This window comes from Lytechinus variegatus, chromosome 6 (assembly GCF_018143015.1).
Source record: "Lytechinus variegatus isolate NC3 chromosome 6, Lvar_3.0, whole genome shotgun sequence".
In the NCBI taxonomy this organism is placed as follows: domain Eukaryota; kingdom Metazoa; phylum Echinodermata; class Echinoidea; order Temnopleuroida; family Toxopneustidae; genus Lytechinus; species Lytechinus variegatus.
In genome coordinates, this window is record NC_054745.1 from 28,772,669 (window position 1) to 28,785,223 (window position 12,555).

Genomic DNA, 12,555 nt, shown 5'->3' on the forward strand with positions numbered 1-12,555 from the left:
AATCTCATTGAACAGGCAATTCTGGCGCGAAGCGCAAGCAAACATTTTATATAGTAACATGATAGATTTTGTTTTTGTTGCAAGTCCCCCCCTCACATTATTTCATTCACTCGTCTTCCTCTTATTTTCCTCTTCTTTTTTCCTTCTATCTTTCTTCTTCCTTTTTTCTTGTCTGTTTTCTCCCTTTTTTGTTTTTTGCTCTGCCAATTTTTTTTCAGGGGGGGGGGCACGTGCCCCCCCCCGTAACTACGCTACTGTAGATTTGGTAAGCAAGATAAAGTTACAGATAAAATGGTTGGTGTATGAAACCATAGAGGGTTTTAACCAGCAGCACACACAACGAAAATGCGAAATGTATATGATTGCGGGAGTGGTTTACTGTAAGCCATGTGGGGGGTCCGAGAAGGGCTAAGAAAGTTGATAGAGGTAAGAGAGAAATGGAGAGGCCAGGGCCCTGTCTTAATCAATCATAACTTTATGGAAATCCATCAGTGTCATATTTTTTTCTTCAGGAAATTTGCAAAATATTGATAAAGGAGAACACAACAAATTGTAAAAAAAACAATGAATTAATGGACATACATTCATATATATTTTTTCAAAAACAAACATGCATTATAGATGTTGACATTACTGGCTTTCCATAGTAGTGATTGATCCAATCAACCGTAACTCTATGGAAATCCATCAGTGTCATATTTTTTCTACAGGAAATTTGCAAAGAAAAAACAACAAAGGAGAACACACCAAATTGTCAAAAAATTCAATGAATTTATGGATATATATTCATACCTATCTGTTTACATAGTTGCAATTGGTCGGAGCTATCGCGCGCCTCCATCAAGAGATATGATTATTAAGTAGTATATGTGACCTCTGTCCATCTTTATCCAAACAGTTTACGGAGAGAGCCATCGTGATACTTATCCTACTCAACCACCAGTTCAAGGGTAAGTTTTATTTTAATCCGTCTTCGTTTAGTAATTTATCCCATTTGGGGGAGTGGGCACAAACACATCTGTTAACACTACCATTGAGGAATAATCGTAGAAATCCTCCAGGGTATAAACCATTCATTTATTGATGAAGCACAGTTTAAAGCTGCAAAAAGTCACTACATGAAATACATATGTCATCCGATAATTAATTTACCAAAACGTACATTAATGAATATCATTACGTCACATCTAAAGAAAAATTAAATTGTATTATTTTGCTCAACCATTTTGTCCATGTTGGTTGGTTTGGTCACTTTGATGATATCTGATGTTCATTTTTTTTGTAGTCAAAACGGAAATCCTGGAATGGCGTGTGAGAGAAATGAAAAAGAGAGAGAGAGAGAGAAAGTGGTGAACATTTAAAAGAATTCAGGCAAGCAATAAAATCCCTGAGACAAATTGGCAACAGCTAGGTATGTAATATTATGACAAGAATTACGGACAAAAATGTTCATCATGCTGAGGACTTTCAGGCTTAATCATCAGGGATATCATGGATATGTGTTTTTTTTTAAATGTACATCGCTGAGGAAGTGATCAAAATATAGAGAAAATTAAATAGTTTGATGTTTTCATGAAAAAAGTTAAGAAAATACATTTAGCACGTGTCGGCCATTTTGTGTATTGGATCAAATTAAAGTGTAAACATTGCTCTACCTCACTATGGACTCACAGATTTGGCCATCTCGGAGTCTCCATAGATTTAGTGGTTACAATAATTTCTACGATTATCTGTTGCCCGAGTTTGTTCAAACTTAAACCCATCCGCATCTGTGATAACATTTTCATATTCAAATTCAAAATCAAAATTAAATCCTGTTTAATAGAGTACCGAAGCAATGACGTCAATTGCGATGGTGTCATGACAGCTTGGTTCTAAACAAATGAACCCGGGGCGCGAATGTCTCTCATCGAAGAAAATGGCTGCTAACGGAATTTCATCGCTTGCAACCTTAGAATGATGGTAATTTTGGCAAATGCAAATGTGTGTGTATAGACGATCGTCAGCTGCGACTCTGATCAGAACCATCCAGCTCGTTGTCATGACAGTGACGTCACATTTCGGTACTCAGTTAAAATATAAGATTACATATCGAAAAGTCCGAAGACTAACAAAATTAGTTTACAATCGGCTTCATTAGACAATATCAGATGAAATGTATATACAAAACGCATGGTCTACCACTTGAACAATCATAGAAAATGCACCCACATTATAATATTTAACAATTACTCTGGCCCACCACGCATGTACACCTGTAGGCCATACCCCCGCCACATCCCATGGTCCCGCAGAGTCAGCACCCCTATCGAAATCCGCCAAGCTGCAATCCCCCATCCCCAAAAGGCTCATCGGTTAGACCACAGGTCACAATTCTAATGAGCAATATAGGCCAGACTAATCAAAATCTCGTGGCTAAATTATCCTCCCTAAAAAATCTCGTGAATCATGAGATTTTTTTTCTCTAAGATATTACCTACTTGTTATTTAATCCTCAAGTCAAATCAAATATGATTTAAGCAATTTTTTTAGCCGAGGACAGAATAATTACCTTACAAAACAATATTAACGCGAGCGCCCAACGCGAGTAAATTTTTTTTGTAATATTCCAACCTGAAAACTGGACATTTTTCGTATTTTAGTAACCATGAACAGGATGACTTACTGAACAATAATTGATGCGAGCGGGAAGGTCAAGCCAATTTTTTTTCCTAATCTGAACTGTATTATGTTTTATTTCAAAAAGAATATTTCGTTTTGAAAAAGGGCACATTACATTTTGAAAAATAGGCATTTCCCATTTTGAAAAAGAGTTTTTTTCCTACGGGGGATTTTGGCGGGCACGTGCCCCCATCCCCCCCCCCCGTTTCTGCCGCCCCTGGTTATTTTTTATGATCATTATCAGTGAATTAGTAGCAGAAGAAGTACTAAGCCCCAGTCATATATAGACCCCGGTCCATCCCGGATCTGATCCGGGTTGGTCCGGGGAGAGATCCGTGTTGGCGCCTTAGGCATCCTTGGAGGTCCATTGTTGTTCGTGTTGGTATACCAGTCCGGAATCTGTAATATGTCCACACTTGTACAGAGAAGTATTGAAACAACGTCAGTTTGGAATCAAACCGATGCTGTTTTAATACTACTTGGTGTTGTACAAGCACCTATCCGGTGTTAGATCGAAACGAAACTCCTGTTGTTAACACTTCTCTGATTGGACATATATAGATTCCGGGCTGGTGTCAATGAACGCCAGAGTTTTTGCAGTGTACCATATACCTATTAGATGCCACTTCCCTTTTTTTTCTTCTGATCTATTTGTACCAAGACGTTTATGGTACCGGAACATGCGCCGATATTCCTCAAGATGTCTGTCCTTATGGAGTTTCGGAGTATACCGGTGAATGGGTGAAATATGTTCCAAAGTACCTAACACGTGATCACCCCGAGTACGAAGTCAGAACACCACCGGAAGCACGTGACAAGATTAACTTGTACTGCGCCCATCCAGGTACAAATATCTCACATTTGTATCCGAACGTTGTAGATATAGAATAATTCCTATTATGCTTGTAAGCTTTCAACAATTTCTGGCTAGATTATGAGCCTTTTCTGAACTTTTTAGGACAAAATAGCAACTTAGAAGAAAGGGAAAAAAATCAACTGTTTCATTCCCATAGAATTATTGTGAAAAATACAGTCGTAGGTGTGCGTGTTATCTAGAAAACCCCTTTTGATAGTTGTGCATGAAAGTGGGGAGGGATCGCTATGGACATGGGCATGATGGAACAATAGATGTTCCCCATCCCCATGAACAAAGGAAAATCCTCTGGGCTTAAGGCCACATGTATGCAAATAATAACAATAAAAAAAAACACTCAGATGGAATCTTTAAGTAGTTTATCGACAAATAAGTTTAAACCAAATGGCCCGTAATCTCAAAAGAGGTTTCAATTGTACCATGGTACAAAAACATGTAGTATGCAGATTTATTTCGTTAACGCGCTTCATTTTAAACGCACTTGGCCAAACGTGCATTTAATTGGATTTAACTTTGTGTACGCGATGACATTTAAGCGTAATTATGTTCAAATATAACGTGGAGTTCAATATATTCCACAGAGACGGTTAAACATTACAGTAAAAGAATAAAACATCACGCAGAAAAAAGATGAAAAGGAATTAGGTAGAGAAGTAAAAAGTATTTCTTTTTTATGCGCTTACAGGTGTACTTTAACCATCTTGTCGCTTCACACCAACTGAATGAAGAAAATTCGTTGAACTACAAACTGTAGTTAGCTTTATTTTAGAGTGCTATACGATTCGGCGAGCATGATGGTCATATCTGACCATATATTTTATTTTGTGTCAAAAGTAATGAATCTGACCTCAAAGCTAACAATTAACAATGTAGATTAATGAGTTTTTTTAATCTCATTTTCTGCAGAAAGGTACCTTTGTAGCCCATACGAATTTAAGGAAGGATAATATTGGCTAGCTTGCCTCGTTCCCTTAAGAAAATCAAGTAAACTCCAGGGACCTATCCACGGAGGATTATTCTATTGTTACTACGGGTGCTGAGCATTGTCACTGCACCCACAGTAACAATAGATAATCCTCCGTGGCCAGGTCAATGGTAAACTCAGCACAATGCAAGTTATCAAACCATACCAATTGTCAACTACCTCGCGACGAATCGTTTTACGACAACCCGCATCAGAGCGGAGTTGCATGGGGGGGGGGGGATAATTGTCAGTGCCATGATCTGCGTCATAACACAAAATTGAAATTGTAACGATAAGTCGGTTTACAATGTACAGTATTTACGAAACGCAATTTGTTTTTACAGCTTGTTACTCCAATCCATGTCTTCATGGAGGAAGCTGCATGGAAGAACTTGACGGGTTCAGTTGCTCCTGTCCTGGGATCTATTTCGGAATTCAGTGTGAACAACATGGTACGTTTTTGATTGAAAATAGCTGATTTAAGAGTAGCCAGAATTAAAGGGGTATTCAGAAAAATAATGAAGGAAAATGGGGAATTCATTGTGAGCAACATGATAAGTTTCGAAATATTAATCACGAAATGACCAGTCGCTATCTCGAGAAATTCGGCAGTGTATCCCTTTCATGAATATTGAGAAGTTTAAAGATTAGTAAAACCTTTGTTCACGTGATTAAAATATATAGGGCCTACACTCTTTGATTAGACTACTAAACAGCGCATGCCGAATGAAACATTAAGCGTCTGCAATATTTTGTTGATATCAACATACTTCCCACATAGGTATGTTTCAAAACCGAAGGCAATGTTAGTATGATAATGCTAAGCATTCTTCATGTTGACAAGACCGCGTTGAAATAATGGCGCGGACAATGGTCACAGTATCCTTTTACACTGCAAAAACTCCGGTGTTGATTTAACACCAGCCCGGAATCTATATATTTCCACACCAGAGAAGTATTGAAACAACACCAGCTTGGAATCAAACCGATGCTGTTGTAATACTATTTGGTGTTGTATAAACACCACTCTGGTGTTAGACCAAAACGAAACTGGCGTTGTTTAACACTTCTCCGGTGTGGACATATATAGATTCCGGGCTGGTGTTAAATCAACACCTTAATTTTTTCAGTGTATAAAGAACTATTTACAAGCAATATTTCATAATTTATTATTTATGATTATTTACAAGCAGTTTTTATAACATTTTATATTTACGATACATGTTTTTACAACTCTTTTTGTGTATGTTTACAGCATGTGACTCCAATCCTTGTCTTCATGGAGGGGCATGTGTGGAGGAGCTTGATGGGTATAATTGTTCCTGTCATGGAGGCTATGTGGGAATTCACTGTGAGAAGCCTGGTGAGTTTTTGGGGTGTTTTTTATAAAAGATAATGCAATAACGGTAGAACAGTGGAGGATACGGGCTGTGTGCAAGGGGAACACGCTCCATCTACTGAATATTTCAAGAATCATTCATTCAAATTAATTGCTAACACTGCAAAAACTCCGGTTTTGATTTAACACCAGCCCGGAATATTATGTCCACACCAGAGAAGTATTGAAACAACACCTGTCTGGAATCAAACCGATGCTGTTTTAATACTTATTGGTGTTGTATTAACACCTATCTGGTGTTAGACCAGAACGAAACTGGTGTAATTTTTGTTTTACACTTCTTTGGTGCGGACATGTATAGATTCCGGACTGGTGTTAAATCAACACTAGAGTTTTTGGAGTGTACGGGAAAATCTAGGAAAGACAAATCTGTGCACCCTGATTTTTTTCTGATTTGCTAATTTTGCACTCTGTGTTTCAGAATTCGGGATCCTACCCTGCAGTATAATTATCGGGATATTCAGTGGTCCGTAGAAATAAATTGACCGATGGTTGTATCGAGAACAGTAGACTGCAAAAAACTCTGGTGTTGATTAATTTTTAACACCAGTCCGGAATCTAGATATGTCCACACCAGAGAAGTGTACCAGTTTCGTTTTGCTCTGTGTTTCAGAATTCGGGATCCTGTTTATATAACACCAATTAGTATTAAAACAGCATCGGTTTGATTCCAAACTGGTGTTGTTTCCCGGGGGAGGGGGGGGGGGGGCACTCAGTATATAATGCATAGTGGGTATGTGCCGCGGAGGGGACCCCATTTTTACACTCAAATTTCCGTTCCAAGGCATAGCATTTTTGTCGTATTGAGAAAAAAAAAAACAAAGAAAGCCGCTCCAAAGAATAGCATTTTCTTCTTATAGAGAAAAAAGAAGAAAGAAATCCGCCCCAAAGCTTCGCATATTTTTCACTACGCCGTTCCGATCGCATTCATCTGATACAATGAGCTGCAATTTTGGTAAAAAGCGGCTGCAGAGCGCTGTTCGACAATCGCCTCAGCTCTGCGCGAGCGCACCAGGCGGAGGCAGCGCTAGCTGCATCATGCACGCATGACCGTTCCATAAGGATGCATACGCACTAACACGCTGGCGATCCGTTCCAAGGACCCCCGTTTTCACAAACACTTGTAGTTCCGAAGCCCGTTCCGAGGACCCTCCTTTTTACAATAAGCCCGCTCCAAGGCCCCCGTTTTTTGTCTCGCCCGCGGCACACCCCCACCACTTTTTTTGGTCGAGTGCTCCCCCGGGTATTATTTAAATATTTCTCTGGTGTGGACATATATGGATTCCAGGTTGGTGTTAAATCAAAACCGCAGTTTTTGCAGTGTAGCTCAGAAGGATTGAAATTCAAAAGTAGAAGAAGTAGTTAAGCAGTTTGTGGTAATGCCATGTGTTCGAATCACACTGTGAGCTCGCGTCCGTTGGCAAGGCGTCAATCCACATTTTGCTACTCTCCACCCAGAAGTTTAATGGATACCCGGGAGCGCGTTTCCGTTTTACACCCTGGCGAAGGCATTTTCCGGAAAAGTAGCCAAAAAGCGACTAGTGAAGAGTCTACACACGTCGCTGGTTGCATGCAGCGTGCGACACAGGCGAGTCCACCACACCGCATGCAATTTGCACAGTTACTGATCAGAGCACAGAGTTCCTCGGCACTTCATGTACAGAGAGAGCGGCAGTCAGGAGTGAAATCCGAACATGCTTTTGCAGTCGCGTTGTTTATGATAGTTTTTTTTTCTAAAAATAAATTATTAACTAAATGAATAGAATGACAGACAAAATCAAAATAAACAGATACTTATAATGGAAAGACAAATTGAAGTTTGATGGATTGATACACTTATAGCTGCCGAAAGATAGATATAGAAGACTGATAAATAGATAGAGACAAGATAGACAGACAGATAGATAGATAGAGAGGGAGAGAGAGAGAGAGGTGGATAGATAGAAAGAGAGAGAAAGAGGGAGAGATGGATGGATAGATAGATAAACAGAGAGAGGGGGAGAGACAGAGAGGTCGATATATAGAGGGAGAGGGGGAGAGAGAGAAAGAGAGAAGGATAGATAGATAGAGAGAGAGATGTTGTAGATTGCAAGTATAAGGTATGTTCTGCGCTCTGCGGATAACTTCGGTGCGGACTTTGGATCGCGCGCCCACAGCTGATACTGATAATGTAAACAAACGTAGACGTAGACTCTTCACTAGTCGCTTTTTGGCTACTTTTCCGGAAAATGCCTTCGCCAGGGTGTAAAACGAAAACGCGCTACCCGGGAATGACTGTTCGATCCGATGCCCGGGGTAATAATAAGTCCGTGAGCGCTTAGATACATACAATGCATGTCTTAAGCACATTATCAATACCCATACTGTTTTTACATATGTAGCAGTGGCAGGTAAGTGAATGATGTAAAAAAAAGAAAATCTTATTTGACAACTGATTTTAATGAGATTCTCAGGTTTATTGATTTGTCCAACATTGACACACACCCCGTAATACATTCATTTTAAGGTAAATCACTAAGAGGGGTGTTACACTGACTGCTAATTCAATCCATACTAAAGTTTAGTTTATTTTCTGTTTCTATTCAAATCAACTTTTTGGGGCTGGTATGTAGACCGTTTACTAAAATTTACATTTCTAATTGTTTAATTTGAAAAAGTTACTTCTATTTTTGACATATTTTTAATTAGTTTTTGTTACTTACTGTTGAACATGAACAAAGATTATTTAAGATAAAACAGACGTGTGAATGGTGGCTTTATTTACAAATATTTTCTTACTCCAAAACTCCTACGAACTGGGGTATCCGAAAGAACGCAGAAGACGATTTTTTTACCTTCATTTCAGAGGGGTTTTACAGTGACTATGCTAATTCAATCCACACTTAAGTTTGGTTTGTTTTCTGTTTTTATTCAAATCAACTTTTTTGGATGGTAGGTAGTAGTTTTATTAGAAATCGCATTCCAGCTATTTTATCTAACTTTTAAAACGTTATTTTTGTCTTTTTTCGGCATATTTCCGTTTTTGTTACTTACTAATCAACATGATCAAAGATTATGTAATATCAAACAGGCGCAAGGATGGTGTCTTCATTTACAAATATTTTCTTACTCCGAAAATCCTACGAACTGGGGTATCCGAAAGAACACAGAAGACGATTTTTTTTACCTTCATTTCAGAGGGGTTTTACACTAACTATGCTAGTTCAATCCACACTAAAATTTAGTTTCTGTTTTTATTCAAATCAGTTTTTTGGGGCTGTTAGGTAGACGATTCACTAAAATTTATATTCCATTTGTTTTATTTGAAAAAGTTACTTCTATTTTCGGCATATTTTAGTTTTTGTTACTTACTGTTGAACATGATGAAGGATTATGTAAGATAAAACAGACGTGGGGATGGTGACTTCATTTACTTAATATTTTCTTACTCCGAAATTCCTACGAACTGGGGTATCCGTAAGAACGCAGAAGACGTGGTTTTACCTTCTTTTCAGATCCTTCCATAAACGATTTACTTACTCGCAATTTGAGACACATGCTTTTTTCATACACAGGAAACGGACAATAACGTTTAAATAACCATGAGGGCCTATGCTAGGAGTATAGGCCTAAGGTTTAGGTCCATCCATGTCGTATTGTGACGTAACCGCCGAATAACAATGTTGACACTACATTTATAACAAATTTAATAATGATACTCTAGTTAAACAAAAATTATGATGGAAATCTATGTACGGCCTTTATCTTCTTTCTTGTCTTACATTTAAGTTTGTCCAGACGGATGGGTGTATGGAGGAACGAAGTGTTTTCTGGAAGTGGCTGGCCGACAATCCAACTGGACTAGTGCGCGTGACTATTGTAACGGTCTGGACGAGGTTGTACTCGGAAACGGAAACAGAGTTGGACCATCTCTACTCCTCATAGAGAGCGAGGAAGAGTATGATCTTCTCAAACTCGGCATATCCGTCCCTTGGTGGTACTGGTTGAACTGCCAGGTTGTTGACATGGATATTACTTGCTTCACAGACAGAGCCGGAAACACAAGTGACTACCGAAGTAAGCTTCTTTGTATGCAACTGACAGAGAAAATCTATTCTATCTTCTCCTGTGGTTTCAAAACAATGAGAGTATAGTAGAAATATCCCCTTTTCCTAATGGGTGCTCTTTAATTGTATTTTTAAAGAGAATAGGAATGATAGGGGAAAAAGGGTGGGGTGATGTCGGAACCCCCTGAAAGGGTAGCTGACGATGTCCTAGCACTTCTGTGTAATTATGTAGCTGATAGAGAAAACTACACTTCTTTTCCAAGTGGTATGTAGCTTTTAATTTCAGCAGCTCCCCGAGGGAGTAGGGTTCGCTATCACATACATATAATGAAGTACCTGGCACATCGAAGCCTACCCCCTCGAGGAGCTGCTGAAATTGACCAACTCCTTTTTCTTATTTGGCCTATTTCTTGTAAAAATTCACCATTTTGGTTCCCTAATTTAGGAAAAGGGTGTTTCTGCTATGCAATATAGCAATTTCTATTGTCGGTTGCATTCTAGTCAGTATAATTAGTGTAACTAAGACGCGGAGGTTGCTTTTTCGTCTCGTTTTATCGCAATATCGTGTAATACATTTGAAGTATCTGCCCTTTATCTAATCAAATCAATACATTGACACTGTCATGAATGAATATTCTCTTTTCTATATCCTCTTTCATGTCAAATGCTGATAATCTGAATTTAGTTGTTTATGTTTAAAACAGAGAGTTATCAATATACATGCAAATTTTTGACCAAAAACGTGTACATTTGGCCATGATTTTTCTTTTTTTGGGGGAAAAATATTGCCCGGATTTTCATTCTCACATTTATATATTGATTGAAACCACAAAATTGTAAAATAGCCTCAAAATTTGATATACTTAGCTTTTCAACATGCAATTATCAGAGTAAAATGAAAACAACGTTGGAACAAAGCAATATGATTATAAAAAACCGACAGAGACAATGGACGCTTAATGACAAGCTGTGATTTGCTGTCAGGTGTCCATGTTAGGCTTAGTATTTCTTTTTATATTTTGTGTTCTTTTACTAAATTTGCTTCAATTAACGGATGTTTCCTAAGCCTAATTTGTTTACCTTGTCAGCCAATCACTACTCGTCGTTTAGCGTCCACTGCGTCAGTCTCGTCTGTTTTGGTTTTAGTATTACTTCGTGCTAGCGTTCTGTCCATTCATGCGATATTACAATACCAACATTAACATAGTTTGATTAAACTCTTAAGGCGATTAGACTTTATGTTTTTATTTGTCTACACTTTTTTTTCAGATTGGTATTATGATGTTTATTCTTACTACGACAGCTCATACGAGAGTACTGACTGCGTGGCTGTGGACATTTGGATTGGCTATTGGTTCACATATAGCTGTTCGTATCCGTACGATTTAACCGCTTGTCAAGTGAATGTGTTTGCCTCAAGAAATACAACGACATAAAATGCACTAAATACCCTTCTTTAGCATGTTTAGTAGAAGAGAGTGAAAACATATACAAGAGTTTCTTTGGCACAAGTTTTCGCTAATTTTTGAGATTACAACACGTGCACATCTCAAGCTTCAGTGAACCCTAACCTCCACTCATTGTGTTTTCCCATATGTTTGAAGTTATTACTATGTTTCTTTTGCATTCAATTAAATCATTAATTTGTGGGTATTCTTGATCAATTTTGACACGATCATTTTTGAAGCTTGTAATGTTTCTTTTTCAAACTAAAGAATTACTTCTGAGTTCTCAAGGTATTTTATATTCCCATATCATAACTGTTTAAATCAGAACAATATTTTACCAATTTGATTAAAATAGTGACATTGTTGCGATTAAGGAAATTCAAATTTTCTTGTAATGCTTTAATGTGGCACCTTGCATGGCCAGATTGCCCTCATGTCAATTAGGTTATATTATCAATATCAATTGAATATGTTATCATATTTTCATTTCTATATCATAGATCTTTCTACCTTAAAGCACACACAATCTGAGTCAGTCACTGCAGTATGGTACACGATCATACTGTGATAAACTGGAAGACGTTTTCACACTCCTTGCGTTTAAACGCAACTAAAAACTCAAACGCAAGTTGTGCGATGTTGATTGGTTGAAAATCAAGTTGCGCATGATTTTGAGAGTTGCGATTGGTTGCAACTCTTTCTGCAAGGGGCCCCAGTAGAGATAACAATTGGTGATTTCATGTACGGTGTTCGGTGTTGGTGTTGAGAGCGTGAAAAGGCTGCTGAACCGAGCCCCAACACCGAGCTGAGTTCAGAGGAGCGATGCCGATCGCGTTATCGATATCCTATGACGTCACGCCTCTGCGCTGCTGATCATCTCAACTTTACGCGAGAAATTCTCGACGACGAAAGTGAAATCGGGAAGAAATTGCAGTAAAATGTTATTGTACAGAATGCACAGGTTAAAATCACTGCAATAATCAGAAAGCATAAATATTATTTTTCACTAAAATGTGTAAAACTCTAATGATTTGCGCTCATATTAACTGTAATAGATAATTTTACGGGGCATTATGCAAGATTTCTACCTAAATGAAACAGAAAATCGTGTACAACTCTTGAACGCACACACAGGTCACGGAGTGACCCTGAGTGCAAACAGC

At 38.3% G+C, this 12,555-nt stretch overlaps 1 protein-coding gene across 1 annotated transcript; it reads left to right on the forward strand.

Moving 5' to 3' along the window:
• Window positions 1–387: 387 nt before the first annotated feature.
• Window positions 388–12,555, forward strand: LOC121417688 (neurogenic locus notch homolog protein 3-like). Its single transcript, XM_041611421.1, has 7 exons — window positions 388–426; window positions 899–950; window positions 3,323–3,505; window positions 4,844–4,951; window positions 5,755–5,862; window positions 9,667–9,954; window positions 11,214–12,555. Exons 1-7 carry the CDS (start codon window positions 388–390, stop codon window positions 11,378–11,380), a joined length of 945 nt encoding a protein of 314 aa, XP_041467355.1. The 3' UTR covers window positions 11,381–12,555.